This window comes from Protopterus annectens, chromosome 9.part0 (assembly GCF_019279795.1).
Source record: "Protopterus annectens isolate FY-2018-M chromosome 9.part0, PAN1.0, whole genome shotgun sequence".
Classification (NCBI taxonomy): domain Eukaryota; kingdom Metazoa; phylum Chordata; order Ceratodontiformes; family Protopteridae; genus Protopterus; species Protopterus annectens.
The window spans coordinates 822,994,704-823,011,504 of NC_056743.1; the positions used below are offsets into that span (position 1 = coordinate 822,994,704).

At 38.0% G+C, this 16,801-nt stretch overlaps 1 protein-coding gene across 4 annotated transcripts in view; it reads left to right on the forward strand.

The window, feature by feature from the left end:
- LIMA1 (LIM domain and actin binding 1) overlaps positions 1-16,801 on the forward strand; it is a 1,567,671-nt gene that overhangs the window by 1,097,231 nt on the left and 453,639 nt on the right. For all 4 annotated transcript variants that reach the window (XM_044083484.1, XM_044083485.1, XM_044083482.1 and 1 more), the window contains one exon: positions 1,975-2,020. In XM_044083484.1, coding sequence (XP_043939419.1) covers positions 1,975-2,020 — 46 coding nt within the window. The remainder of the gene's footprint in view (positions 1-1,974; positions 2,021-16,801) is intronic.

The window sequence follows — 16,801 nt, forward strand, 5'->3', positions numbered from 1 at the left end:
TGTATTGCAATCCTGGAGTTAGTATATGTAGTTGGGGGGCACAACCCTCCACATTGAGGAGCATGGGGGGCATAGCCCCACACCTACTTAGGTTTTGTATTTATGAATCTCATTTCACTGAAAGCTAACAATATAAAACCAAAAGTAGGTGGGAGGCTATATCCCCCACACCGCCCAACTATTATATACTAACTCCAGGATCACACTACAGTGGGGAAAAGGGCATATACGTTTTATTTGCCCAGCAGTACTTACATTCAGTGAAATGAGTTTTCAGTGATTTGAGCTTTCAGCGATTTGGTGTGAGTGTTTTGAAATTCAGTGAAATGAGTTTTCAGTGAATCAAAGTAGACCTATATTTTATATATATATGTGTATATATATATATATATATATATATATATATATATATATATATATATATATAAAATATATATATAAAATATATATATGCACACACATGCATACATATACATAGAGATCTAGATACACTGTTGGGAAGTTGATCTTATGGTGTTGACCATATGAAGTTCGAATTTCCAAAAAGTCAGTATTCTAAAAATACACTCATATATATTGTATATGGGTGTGTTACTAAATGTCAATGTGTGCTAAAATTGAAAAGCGGTATATTGATGCAGGCATGTCAGTACAACATTTATGTGATGTCCAAAATGCATCAGCTGCAAAAGGAAAAGTTTTCTTTTGTCAGTGAATTAAAAAAAAATATATATATATATATATATATATATATATATATATATATATATATATATTTATTTGTTTATATGTGTATGTATATATGTGTGTGTGTGTGTGTGTGTGTGTGTGTGTATATATATATATATATATATATATATATATGTATATATATATATATATGTGTGTATAAAGGTTGTCGAGCAGTTTGGGACAGTGGCAGGAACTTATGGTCAAAGAAGGGATGCTTGAGTAACACAAAAGCATTTTGGAAGCTAGTACAGGGTAAATACATTAAAGCAGTGTAATGGAGTCTGGTCCCCTTAATTCAGCATGCTCAAGTTCCAGGTAGGAGTGTAAATGAGTGCTATCCTGCTCCAGTTTTAAAGAGAACGCAGATTTAGCATGGCAGAAGTGCAAAAGTGTCTGGACCACCTTGTTGTGGAAATGTCGAAAGTAAAGACAGAGACTTTCCAAGGCTGGGTTGGTCAACACCCTGACTGAAGTCCTGTGGACCATATGTATTTTACAATGGAGGGCTGTGGTAGCAGAGGACCAACAGTTACTCTGAGTACCTGTTTAATGTGGTTGTGAATGTGGCAGATAAACTATATTTTCTCCTAGATGTTGCACATATAGTCTGTGCTTCTACTTTTTGCAGGGAACTTAAAGTTTATGTATGTTGCAGTAAAGAAGTTTACTAGGTGTGCTTACCCTTAGGTGCTTGCACTCACTGACCGTTTTTTATATGGCAGGATAAGAATCAGATGTGAGAGTGTGCATTTTGTTTATCATCAGTAGTCACTTGGCCAGCCCACCCAAAACATGTATTTTACACTTACTTTGCCCAGTAAGACTTAATAGTGCATATTTAAGGGAAAGTAGGTGCACTGGGATGAATTTGCTCTCAAATTTGCACTGAGACTTTGAGTAAAGGTGATGCACCGGAGATAAAGCAATTTTAAGGTGAATCCCTTGTAATTCATTGAGTGTATACGTGTAGACAGACCTGATACTTCATGTGCTTTAGATACTAATTAACATTTACCAGCAGTCAGAGTCCCTTAACCATTCATAGTTTTTCTTTGGGAACATCACATCCTCACTAGTGTTATTAAAAATAAATAAATAACTTTGTAGGATCCCCAAGAAATCCATTGCATGCCACTGTAAACTGCATTGTCTTTGTAGATGCCAAGGTTGTGATGATGTAACACTTGTTCCCCTTTCATTGTATGACATTAAAGCAATGCATTCTTGTTTTCCTCCCCAAAGGTACCAGAAAGCAGCAGAAGAAGCAAGTGCGGATAAGAAGAAACCAGTAAGTACTTGTGACTTTTAAGTGTGTAATTGGAGCTGATACCATTTTAGTAGGTTCTTTTCATCTGAACACCCACATCAAAGATTGCACAACACAGCAAAGCTCATTTCTGAGTGACTCAGATGTGTTCCCAGGACATCCCTGAAGTGCAGTCATCTCAAGTTCCCCCTAGTGTGTAAAATGTTACGGTTGATTCCCAATAGGAATCATTTTTCACAGGTTGGGATCAAAAGTTATTTAAGCAAAAAAGTATGATGGTGTATATGACACATTAAGATAAACACTGCATGAACTGGTCCTTAGGGCATTATTGAAGGTTGTAGCCACATTAAAGAGTTAGCAACCCATGATTACACACCCCTTGGAATTCCTTTCTTTCATCTTAAAATTGGTCTTGCGCATAGTGTTATACTTTTTTTTTTCAGTCATTTTATTTGGGTTTTTATGTTGGGGTAGTGACATGAATGAATTTATTTTAATAGCTCTTTTATAACCTACCACAACACTGACACATCTTTTGCAGATTGCAATTTAAAAATAATAACAGGGCTTTTTCTGGGAATGTGCAGTAACATTTCACTAGGTTTATTTTTATTTGTGATACCTCTGAAGTCTTTAGAGTTTTAAAAGAGCTTTTACCTCTGCCCATGTAAATGGAATTTGCAGGAACATACAGTTATGTCAGATAGCTTGTTACTCTACTTCACTTATGAAAGTTAATAATTTGTGGATGAGCAGAAATATTTTTCTGCACTATAACTTGATATGTCCATAAGAATACTGTCTCCTAGAAGTAATGAATTAGTGGTACAGGAATGAACAGTGACATTTACTTATGTATTTATTTGTGCATGATTTGTTGGCCAGGTTAATCCCACTAGGCCCTTTCCTTATTTTCAAGGGGTACTAGAGGTGGAGTTCAGGGGATAGTTAACCAGGGCATCTGGGAAATTGCCCTACTCATTTCAGTAGGTGCCTTTGGATCTTTTACTTTCACTTGCCCCACCACCAACTCTTGGCAGCCATCACCCTTTAGTTTAGTGCAAGGGAATGAAGCGTAAATTGTACCAAGGACGGTACGAGTACTTAGATGAAGGCTACATTCTCCAAAACAAAAACAAAGGCTGCCAATGCAGCTACAAGTGTCACACAGCTTCTGGCTTGAAGGCTACTTGAGGTTCAAGGGCTATGAGTTTTGAGATCCTGGTTTATCATCTCATTCGAATGCAGCCCACACAAGATTACTGCACTGCAGTGTCAGAAATTAAAAATGCATCAAACACCTGCTGTCGGAATGCAGCTCTTAGTATTGTGGTCTTCCAGCATCTGAGCTGAGAGTTCTGTCTGTTGAACCACTGATTCTGACATCACACTGACTGCTGTACTACTAATACTACTACCTTCAGCCGACATGGGTAGGTATGAATTTTAGGGCTGTTGCACTGGCTTCATCCCAGCAGAATGAAAAACAGCTACTGGCATCCCTTTGCACATAGAGGGTGCATCCACAAACCCCAGGAATTCTAGACCCATTAGCCTGACCAGCCTTATCTGCAAGGCATGGAACAAATCATCCTGGAACTTAACAAAAATGCAAGAAATCTCCAAAAGCTCAACATCACCCAGCTTGGCTTTGTCAGGTGGAGAATCATGCCCGTTAAACGTGATGGACTTCTTCAAGAGAATCACCAAAACCCTAGATGAGGGCAAATCTGTGCATACATCCTACCTAGACTTAGCCAAGGCCTTTGACACAATCCCCCACTCAGGCTTCATTGATAAACTCACCCAACTGGATATCAACCCATATATCGTCAGGTGGGTTCCAAACTGGTTCATTGATACAACTCTTAAGTCAAAATACCCTCCTCCAACAGACCCATAACCAGTGGTGTTCCACAGGGATCGGTTCTGTGACCCCTACTGAACTGGGAGCGATCATTGAAACCACTAGCAATGTCAACATCCTGCAAGACTGTCTTACACAGACTAATGACTGGTGCCAAAGTGTTAAACTTAATGCAAAAAAAATGCATTATCATCCCTTTCAGCAAGGGTAATGTTCATGCAAACTACCACACAACTAGCAATACCCTAAGCACACAGTCATTGGTGAGAGATCTGGCCACACAGGTTGACTGCAACCTTAACTTCGATCACAGTATCTCCACAGTGGTAAGAAGGGCATTTTATATTTCTCATCTCTTAAGTCAGGGCATTGCCTCCAGGAAAAAAAGAGGTTAAAACTCACATGTACTCTTCCGTCATCAGGCCAAAAGTAGATTACAATGCTCCCTTTAGTATGTTCCTTTCCAAACATCTGTAGCAACTGGAGAGACCACAAAGGTTCCTTACAAAGAAAATTCAGGGTCTTCAAGATCGGTCTTATGCAGACAGATTGAAATCATTGTCACTTTACTCTGTGTCATACAGGCTTCAGAGGTGACCTGTGCCTTGCATACAGAGCAATCTATGACCCAGTATTAATCAAAATGCTGCACATTTGCAAGTCAAATGGCACACGGATCACACACTTAGAGGATCTTAACCTGGTATGTGATATCAACAGAACTTTCTGGAGAGACAGATTTGTCTAGCAGAGGTTTGGAACAAGCTTCCTATTCATGTTAAACAAAGCCCCTTGTTGGCCCTATTTAAGCGTAGTTTGGACGATTGGATGGATAACTGGAAATTCACCCCAGGGGTTTCACCTGTGTCCCTTTTGGACAGGGGCAATAGGTTCTGATTTTAGTGCCTGCTTGAGCCATACACCCGTGGGAACATGGGTTGAACTTGGCTAGGCTTGTAAGGGCCCTGGGGCCATTAGCCTAATAACTCCTATCAGGAGCGGCCTTAGTTCGACTGGTGCCCTAGGCTAAAAGGCTCCACGGCACCCCCCACCCCACCTGGTGCCCCCCATCCTGGTGTACCTACACCAAATAAATACTAGAAAAGTGACCGTGCTAGAGTGGCACCCTAGGCGGCCGCCTAGTTGGCCTATGCCTAAGGCCGGCCATGACTCCTGTGGTCCTTTACCAGGCCTTCGAAGTTTCATTATGGTTAGTAAACCAAATTGCCCATATAAGAAACAAGTACAAAGGAAGCTAAGTCAATAGAAAAATGTTAAGTGATATATATCATAGGAGAAAAATTACTTGAAGTAGCAGCATAAGGAAGAGCTGAATGTCATTATTGTGCCAGTAGTAGAACCGTGGCATGCACAGACCATGATTAGGATGTAAGCATACCGAGTTGCATACCTTATAAGAAGTACAGCATGGAAAAAAAAACTATATGTAGCCCTCTGTGTTTGGGAAGGGATCAACAAAAGATGCAAGTGAACTTGGAGGAGAGGAGGCTTTCTGGTTCAGATTACAGACTAAATATAGGTGTTTTTGGAACTCTTAGCAGGGGAACAAAACAGGTAAAGAACATTGTGTGTATTGTAGTAGAAGGGGAACTATTGGTAAAATACCACATGTAAATCAGAACAGCTAAGATCAAGGCATTTCTTTACACCCTAAAGATGGCAGATCTGAAGCAACTAGTAGTGGTATAACTCAAAGAGCAGTTCCAAACCTGGCATTCTTGGGGAGATGATTTCAGTCCTGGAAGTGGGCAGCTGTTTTGGAATAAGTGATCACTAAATTATGTGGTTTACAACCAGTATAATCTCATCTAATTATATTTGTGCTGCTATACATACTAAGAGAATGGAGTTTTTTGTCAGCACATCTTATTTAGGTATGGTTCTCTACAACTTATTTGAAGTCAAAGAATACATATTAAGAAAACAAATGTGTGCTGTCATTTTATTTCCAAAATGCTAAATTCAATATTAAATATTATATTCTTTACATTAGAAACTGAATATATAAAGCACAGTTGTATTCTGACATACTTAAAATGGTTAGGCACATTTGCATTTTATCCATTTCAAGACCTTCTTTTTTGTGCTTATATGCATTAACTAACTTAAGTTTGAGAATATGAGGACCTTTACTAGTACGGACCTAATAGGAAGTCACTCTGATATCTGGGAAAAATCATTTTGATGATGTATACACTCTTGATTTGTCATGCCTAATGGCCATAAAACTTCATTAGGTGTAAGCCTATGATGTTGCAAAATGATAGGTTAGTTGCTGTGAAAGGCTGCACAGACCACATATTATATGTAGTTTAGTTTGTTTATAGGTAATGATATTAGTTCCTATTAGTAAATTGTTTTTGCATGCAAATTTTTCTTTTTTGTCTTTACAATTATCCTGGTGTTTTTGTTGTATTACACGTCAAATGTTGTATGTTTTTTATATATACTGTGGAGCTTTCCTCCCCGGGCCTCTACTGAAAATGGAAATATATCCAGCTAGACAAGCCCGGTCAACAAATGTAAAATAAATAATAATAAATAAATAATTATTAATACAGTCACAAAGTGTAGAAGTACATACAGAACACTTGACTTCTTACGTTTCTCTTTTACCACACTTAACAGTGTGATCAACTCTTTGGATATTATTTTATACAGATGTGAAGGTTTGTATTGATTTAGGTGTAATATTAACAGAAAACCAACATTTTCAAATAATTACTTATATTTTGGAAGTGGTCGTACACTGGGATAAAAGAGGGATGTAGTTAAAGTCAAGCTATATGCCTCTCCAGAATTGTATCAGAGGATATGGACAACTTCGATGAATATGCGAAAATGTGAAATATGTTTCATGATGGAGACTATCCAGAGGAATTGTTGGATAATATTTTTCAAGAATTAATTAAAGGAAGGAGAGGTTTGTTACTTTAATATTAAAACCTTTGATGAGCAATGGGGCAGGTGCAAGTTGTACTTAGAATATGGTGTTATACCACATTGATGATATAAGGATGGTTAAGCATGGATTTAATACAAACTGTAGAAATGTTTTCAGTAATGGAATGCTTGGGGAAAATTGGGTGATGGACCCCAATTTACTTATAAATCTCTCCAGAGTGTCAAGAACATTGTAGAATGTGGTAGAAAACAGGAGTATAAATGGGAGTATGAAGTACTTGTTGGCAATGTAGGTTTATACATGAGGGGTAACACGGCATGTTATCATCCATGATCACCCTTGGGTGATTGCCTGTCTAGATTAATTCAACTGCTTTACAAAACAGGTGATATGTGTTGCAATATGTTCTAGATGTGGATCATTCTACATTGGTAAAACTGAGAGGAGCTACATTTAGATATTTATGTACGTATGTTGAGTATTTAAAAAACGCAAGATTCTAATAATACTTTGTAGAAGCATATCACCCACTGTAGGGTCTTTAAGTTCACTTTTTTTTATTCATGAAAAGGTTGGCAGTAGTGGGAGGGATGGTAATTGGATGAATAAGATTACTTTGTAGTAAGTTAATTTGGCAGATAAGACTCAATGCCAGTGTACTGCACAAGATAATGCATCCATTTCAGTCCAGTTCTTAACATGATGTACAAATGATTGTAGTTATTATCTAGCTGCATTTTTATTGGTTGATTAATTTGTGTGTGCTAGTGCATATTTTAAAGGTGTGGCTGTAATGGTAGAATCTATTCTGATTATGCCTGTGTCCCCTTTTACAGAAGAAAGTGCTCAACAATTAGTACTTTGATCCTTGGACATTTGGCGTATTTTGGTTGTTTTACTGGTTTCATTATACCTTTTTTTGCTTCCTTATGGTTTTATTGCATGTTTAAAGAATGAAAAGCACCCAAGTACAATGGAGATGAGAGAAGGGCCACAATGCCTGCAACACAGCTCACCACTGGTAAAGTGCATGTGGTGTTGATTGTTGAACAAATTAGTGCACTTCTTCACTGTATACAGAATATCTGAGCAAATCCAGCATACAAACTGTCAGCACTTGCTGCTGAAGTTTATAGGGCAACAGCATTCCACAGATGGGCACTTAGACATGAAAATAAAAAGCTTTGGTCAAGATAGCTCCACAAAGAATAAGAATATTGTGTAATACAGTTGTGCATATTGCATCTGTTTTCATTGCCATGCTGTCTGTAATTGTCATAAGGACAATTGTACCCTAAACTCTTCCTTTCTGCAGTGTGTTTTCCTTCCTACAGAATGAGCTGGGTACTTCCATATGTTAAAGCATAATGTCTAGTCATTTTCCACAGTGTATTTGATGCTGAATGAAATTACATTATAATTTCATCAGGAATGTGTTTCCCTTGCTTGTACGTAATTTCACCTATCCCATTAGAATGTTTCTTGTAAAGGAAAGTACACATAGCAAGGCAGCTTTATCTCTCTATTGCTACACACCCACTGGTATAACAAATGCTAATTAAGAAATACATTCACAACTTTTATTTTTAATTATGTATTGTCAAACACAGCTGCTTTTTCTTCTCTCCTGGGGCCTTAAACTTATTGAGTCTTCTGTAATCTGAAGGTGAAGAAGCCTGATAATTATGGAGAGCAACTTTACTAATAAGATGAGATGTGCAATCCAGGAATATGATTGTATGCCCAGCTCATGGAAGGCAGAAAGAAGACAGGCCCTAATATTTATAAATGTTCTCTTTTTAAAAAGATTATGGTATCTCACCTGTTTCTTTACATTTGTGCAAAACGTTTTACAGATTGCATAGCATTTGTAGGAAACAAATATGGTCACTGCAAAGCAATAGCTGATGCTTTTTATTGAGGATTGTTAAACTTAACAGCATTTCTCACTACTTCCATTCTCAGTGAAGCGATTGGAATTATGATTTTATAACGGTGATTAGGACAAATTAATCTCGCCAACTGTGCAATTACAGTGCAATATGAGCAAAAAAGTTGAAAACAAGATTATATTGGGATGTCTGCACCCATGAGGGTATTTAGGATCAGAAAACAAAATTAAAAATTATTACAAATTGTGCTGCAGGCTGGTTTAGGTAGTGTAGAACATCACTGGGGATTCTTGTAAAGAGGAGCAGAATCATTTCTGGGTCAATGGGTGAAAGATGTATAATTCACTTAATGCTTAAACCATAAACTATATTTATTACATCTCACTTCCTGATTCACTTATGATCTGTGGCCGTCTCAAATGCATGTCCTAGGCCAGTCAGGAGTAGTCAGTGCATCTCTCTGGAAAAAACTGACTCCCAAGAGCTATTGCAAGCTTTTCCTGTTATAGGAAACAATATGAATGTTTTACCACCAGAGATATTGATGGTAAGGCTGTCAGTTGATTTTCAAAGCTTTTTTTTATTTAATACAAGGTTGCACTAGGAGCACAGAGCAGTGACTTTCAAGGTTAGATGTCTTAGTTCCTTTTTTTTGAGGTACTGGTTTCCCTGGTCCTACCAGAATTCTTATCCTGAATGACCATAGTGTTAACGTGGAATGTCTAGGCTGCAATTGCTTCAACAAGCCAAGTATCATTTTGAAAGTAATTAATTCTTGGATCATCTGTCATCCTGCTGTTTTGGCTGTGTAAAATGGCCAGAGGCCTGCCTTTCTTCCATCCTAGACCAATTGCATGGTCATATTTTCTGTGCTTCCCACTCCAGGGTCATCCAGAATTGTCCGAAGGTCTGTGCTTCCTCCCAACCACTCATCTTTGTTTTGAAATTGTTTGATGACTATGTATGCATTTGTTCCCTGTATATCCCTCTTCTCATCAGCTGTAAGGCATTGTTTTAGTGGCTGATAGAAAATTGCTCAGTCTTTGTGAGTGCAATATGGTAACACCAATACACTCAAGTCCAAGTCAGTGTTCAGATTTATTATAGTTGCCTATGTCCTAGGTGGTTAACATAAAATGAAGTAAAACAGCTTGCAAGTATCAAAATGAGTGCATTTAGACCCAAAGCACTATGCATAATGAGTGTTAACATGAAGTAGTTTGCAAAATAAAATTTATTGGAGTATAATGCACAGTTATATCCTTAATGCAGTATTCAGTTATCAAAAGTCAGGTCAAGCAGTTAACGATCACATAAAATGGCTCAGTTTCAGGAAATCTCTCAACCACCCTTTTATCAAGTTCCATGACATGGTCCCTGAAATAAAAAGGAGCAAATTCCAGAGGAATTCAGAAATGCATTTGGAATGATCAGTAGCCCAGTGGTAGCTGAGTTGGAGGCGGGGGGCAGTTACCTCACCATTTCTGGATCACAGTGGGAATATAGGTCATGCAAACCAAGACTGCAGCTTTGAAAAGAATATGAGATTTAATTGTTAGCCAGTGCCAACTACCATAATTGTTGTATGCCATTCAGGGGTATTTCTGTTTGTTTGCTCTGAGCTACTCGAGAAATGCCAAAGACAGCATGTGAACACAACTAAAAAAACTTTATTGCTAATCATTACTATTGGCAAGCAAAAGCAATGTTAAATTTTCACAATATGCCAAGTACTACAACTTACACTGGAGAGACTAGAAGTTGGTGCACTGGGCACACTTTTGTTGAAGTTACTAGGTGTAATCTGCATATAAATGTGTGGTTGTGTGTGTGTATGTGTGTATATATATATATATATATATATATATATATATATATATTATACACACACACACACACACACATATATATATATATATATATATATATATATATATATATATATATATATATACACACACACACACATATATATATATATATATATATATATATACACACACACACATATATATATATATATATATATATATATATATATATATATATATACACACACACACACACACATATATATATATATATATATATATATACACACACACACACATATATATATATATACACACACACACACACACACATATATATATATACACACACACACACACACATATATATATATATATATACACACACACACACACACACACACACACACACACGCGCACATACATACACATATACACACACACAGTAAACTCTCGGTTAACCAGCACCCATGGGGATTGGTAGATGCCGGATAACTGTAGTTTCTGGTTGCTTTGGAGTTGCTATTAAAATAAGCCTGACTAATATTGTACCCTATACTATTTGTTTGGTTTGAATTGTTTTTAGGTTGGGGAGAGATGGAATTTATTCCTATCTTTGTTTTTAAAACTCTCAAACTCTAAAAATATAAGGTATGTTTCTACGAGGGGGGTGGGGACAAAGTGCAACACATGAAAACTGTACTGTATTTCTTAGATTTTTGCTTCTGGTTGCTTGAGTTCCGATTAACTGAGAGTTTACTGTATATATATATACACACACACACACACACACACACACACACACACACACACACAAGCCAATGCACACCTGCTCGGAGAAGCCATCTTTTTCTAGTAGGAGTATGGTCTTCACATTTTCTCTTTCTCTCACGTGTCCTCCTTGTGTTTTTCTTTTGCTATTTCTATTGTCCAACTCAGATTTTACAGTAAGTCTCTCACTGAGTCTTCAGTTTTCTCAAGGAGACTTTGTTTTCCTGTAGATTTTTCAAAAGACCCTGTAACATCCATGTTTTTTAGAATAATTCTCCTCCGAATTCCTCTTGTACAACCTCACCTGACTTTCCTGAATTATTCTCGTCAGCTTTCATAGAAGTTTTCGAAAATATTCATAGTGCATCAGTTTTTTGTATAGAAAGTAGTACAGTTTCAAAACTATATGGGATAATTTAAAATAATGTGCTTACATGAGAGCCCAAGTTTCCAGTCATTGGCTTAGTAGTGGAACAGTTAAGGTTATGACTTAATAAATGTGTCTCACCAATGAGTAGGAAAATTGTTGTTGGACAGTTGGCTGTTTTTCCTAGATATTTCTCAAGCATATTTGCCCAAAATATTTCACTTCAGTTGAGTCACAATGAATTTGTTTACAAACGTCATTCTGTTATGTTAGTAGTAGTGCCATATCCATGCACTGCTTTTCATAAGTTAGCAGCAAGAAGTCATGTCCAGTAAAATGTCACACATCTCAGATTTATATACTGTCCTCCATTACAAGCGAACAGCATAATGTCTCATTTTGTATTTGCAGTGTCAAGAGCTGTTTAACACATGCAGCAGAAATCATGCCTCTCAAGTGTACCTCATTACAAGGAATGTACCTCATTTGGGATCTTGAAAAGTTCATGTTCCTCGAAGTTCCACATTGAAAGGGTCTGTAACACATTCAGTGTTGGGAATTTTTTTAAGTGAAATCCATGGTAAATGGAAATAAATAATATTCATTCATTAAAAGATCTTATTTATAAGTAAAACCAGCATATTTTAACAATCGTATGACCTTCCTAGCCGAAGTTGTTAGTAAGCCATTAGTACATGTTCCACATTTTGTCCATTTGTTCCACATTATGAGGGCTAGTGTTCCTCATTTTGGAGATGGAAGGTTGAGAGCCATGGCAGAAATAAGCAAAATAGTGCAAATGTGTCAGGTCCTGTATTCACATTTGCCAGATATAATGCATGTACTGACTCCTTAAAGCACGTTTTCTGTAGATCATAGAAGTACTGATGATGTCATCACAGTTCTCCAGGAAATTAATTTTTCTGTAATTCTTAAGAGCAGCCTGCAATGTTGTGTGAATATTTTACCCACTTAACATGCTGCTGTTTAATTGATCTCTCTGCATTTAAAATGTCAAGTCAGCAACTAAATAATTTAACTACTGGTCTCTCTCTCTAAATCTGGACACCCCAGGTTGTAATTGCAAGACCGTCTTCAACAGTTGCACAGAGACAGATTGATAAAGTAATATAAAGATAATTTCAAGTAGCCAGGCCGCAGAGTTCTGCACAACCAGGAAATGATCTATCTCAGGGTCAGGCAACCTCAGATATGGAGTCTTACAGTAGACAGTCATGCGACTAAGCACAACCACAAGGAGATCTTCAGGTGGAGTAAATTACTTCATAGGGTGAAAGCAGGAAATTCATATGTTTGGAGACAGCTGAAATCTGATCCTTGAGTCATTTTGTAATTAAGGACAGTCAGCCTCTAAGCTTTGCATCTTTGATATAAATTCAAATTTGTTCCCATTTTGGTTACTGTTAGCTAACAAAATCAGAACAGAATAATCTCATAACAGCATGAATAGCAATGACAACCATCTTGGAGGCATTGAATTTTGGCAGATTACACACCATCCAGTCTTGAATGCTTTCAGTGCTAGTGTTGTGTGTCAACTCACTGTCATGTCATTTGCTGCCTCAAACCCCCCCCAGCCCCAGACATTACTGATGGTGTCCACAAGCCTTCTGCTTACCCTTCTCTGAGTTGAAAAGATAGTCATATTCCTGCTTATGTTCTGAGATTGACTGGGATAATATTTATGCCTTCCCCACAACTTCTGGCATAACTGCTGTCTTTTTAGAGACCCTTGTACAAGCATAGTCAGTTACGCAGTGTTCATTTAGAGGCATTTTCGAACTTCACTGTGTTACTAAAAATGCGGTGGTGGTGCTGTGGTAGCATTGTCACCTCACAGTTAGATGTTGCCTGTTCGATTCTCAGTTAGAGCATCTTCTGTGGTGACATGCGTGAATGGGCGTTCCTTCGTTGAAGGTTGTGCGTTAGGCCCGGCAAGCCAGTACGTAAAAATCTACTGCCAATCATTAGCGTACCGGAGTTCCGCTGTGATGACCCCTAACCGGGAAAAAGCCGAAAGAGACAAACTGTGTTACTAAAGATCAGAGATTGTAGTTTTGTAATTCTCCCATTATATCTGAATGACTTTAAGGATGTGTAGAAGTACCCTGATTTATCTGTCATCCCTCAGCTGGATAGTTGGAAGTACTAGGATACCTTGTTTTCTTGGATTCTCCATTTCCTCACAGTAGATTTTGGTGGTCATTTCCATGACCCACGAGTCTTCCAGACATCAGAATTTTTTGTCCCTTCCAGATAAGGAATCCATAATGCTGAACAGATTGGAACCAGTTTGATCATTCAACATCTTAACTTTGTGATCCTTAAGCTGCCTTTTACTTATGGCTGGATGTCAGCGTTCCTTTTATGTCCTAAGCTTTCAAGCAAGTGTGGCTCCTGTCAAATTCTGATTCTGAAGAATTAGTAATGAAATTCATGTTGAAGGCCAGCTTTTGTGCTTTCTGCTCTGTCTGATTCCCACAGTGCTGCCATTGTTGTGCAGCAAGATGAAACATCACTCTGAGATTTCATTCTTCACTTACAGTCGTGAATGTCACAGATACATTTAAGGATTATTACTAATCTTCAGGAGACTGGCAAGTAACTTTTCTCTCTAGAGTTTCATATCCTGCAGCAAAATTCCAACAAGAAAGAGGTAGATGTATCCCAGTCTGACTTTCTATTGCCAAGTTGTTGTCCCAAAGAAATTTTAATGCCCCTCTGAACTGACCAGCAGTGTTTCAGGCATCCACATTTCAGAGTTTACTGCGTCTGTCTGCTATGTCGTAGGAAATAACTGCAGTCAGTTACAGATGCTGGAGCTGGTGCCCTCCTGTCACACTCTAGAACTACTCTTGATTCCTCAATGCAACCTTCCCATCATGCTGCAGTGGCTGGAGCTCATGCTGCAGTGGCTGGAGCTGGGGCCTTAGTGTCTCACTCTGGAATTACTCTTGATCCCTCCATGCAAACTTCCCATGATGCAGCAGTGGCTGGAGCTGGTGTCTTAGTGTCACAGTCTAGAACTACTCTTGATCCGTCACTGCATCATTCCAGTCATGCTGCAGTTTTCTTGAATATCTGCCCACTTAGGAAAGAGCCATGCTAACTTGAAATTGACTGTTATGCCTTCTTCCCAGTAATGGAAGAATAAAAGATTCTGTTGTAATTGTTAGAGTTCTTCTTGGTTCCAGAGAAAGATGAGGGGGTCAGGTATATTATGACCTCACCTCTCTGAATTGGTCTTCACCACCTATTTTGCATGACACCTTCTCATGCAGTTATACCCTTCCAATGAGGAGCAGCATGATCTTTTATAAACAAGATTCTTACTAACACATTCCCATGTGCAAATAACATAGAAGGTTCCTGCACTTACACACAATAAGCATTACCATTTGATGTCTTTCTCTGTTGCACTTTCGGTGCACAGCTGGTATTCTCCAAGTATCGTGTAATAGAAATAATGCTCCATCACTGAGGTACTCTGTGTTATTTATTTATTTGATAACTGGGTAAGTGAGCCAGTTTATAAATCCTTTTTTAGCCACAACTGGCACCAAAAGGGATGAAGAACATTAGAACAATGTACAATAATCATAAATGTACTTGAAAGAAAGGTAACTTGAGTGGTATTGTCACAGTATTAGAGAACAGTACAAATAAAATATAGGCGGGATCAATGAAGCATTTTACTGTTTTTCATTCATATTCTTAATTTTATACATTAATATTTTAAGTAGAGGTTAATACTATTTATACTTGAGGAGAACTTCCTCAGATCTTCGATGGTCTTAAACATAATTGCAGACAATACTTTGGTGTGTTGTCATTGTATTCATCTCGGGAATGCTTAGATTGATGTAAACTGCCTTATTTCTTTAGTCCTAAATGATTTTTACTGATGATTGCCACTGCACTACTAAGGAGTGTCCAAACTGTTAATATAGCTAGACTTGTTTCTTTCCTTTGGTTCTTGAATGGTTGTTCTCCTGTTGGAGATGAGGAAGTGGTTGGACTCTTCATTTTCATTCACAAGTTCCTTTGGCAGTCTCATTCCAATGTACATTTACTGTACTTAGTCTTCTTCTAGTTCCCCCACTTCATTGGGCTGGAGTATTAGACTGGTGGTCCCTTTAGGGGACCTAGAACTTCAACAGTCTTTCAGCTATGTGGACCCATGGATAGAAAGACAGGCAGACACATACACCTTTTACTGAAAATATAGCTGCAAATATTATAGTAGTCTTTCATACCAGGCTCATCTTGTGCAACATATGATGCTTGGCAGAGTTGCCAGATGTCCCTGTATGAGCGGGACTGTCCCGAGATCAGCAGCCCGATCCCGAGTCATGCACTGCCTTTTAAAAATCCCTGCAAAACAGGCTTCACTTTGTGATTTTTGATTGGCTCGTACACCAGCATATGGGCCAATCAAAAATCGCAAAACAGAGCCACTTCTGCTCAATGCGGACCTCCACCTGCTTTTCCGCATGAATGAAAGACTTTTTTTTATTTTTGCCTGGCCCGTCAGAAGTCTGGTAACCCTGATATTTGGTGAAAGATGAGTGATCCAAATATAAAAAAGGGCTTCCTGTAAATTGTTTCTAGCTCTACGACTTATGGATTAACTACTGGGTGATATCGGACCTTATCTGCAGAAATCTTCATTCTTCCATGAAGTTCCTCTTGATGAAAAAACTGACGAGAGATGACCCCTGCAGGAATGGAGAACATATACTGAATGTGTCTTCATATAAAGAACCTGTAATTCAAATGAGAGATATTTGCACATCATTGTAATTGTAATTGGGTTGTGTTTTTTTTGCCCTTGTTTAATTTTTTTTTGTAGCTGTTGCTGCTTATACTTCTCATATAGAAATAAATGTGGCTGATGTGTGTCATACCAGCAAGCAGAGGGTGCCAATTTCTGAAAGTACTCCATATTATTGTGAATATTTGAGCAGAATCCTTAACCAGGAGTCTTGCAGACTTGTTTAACAGGGAATCAATCTCCAGTTGCTGGAGAAATATGCGTGAGCTTGGGAAGTGACCCATTTTACACATTTTTACAGGCCAGGTATTTAAACAAGTCCTCTTCCACTGGTCCCATGGGATATTATGGCTGTCCAGTCAAAGGGGTA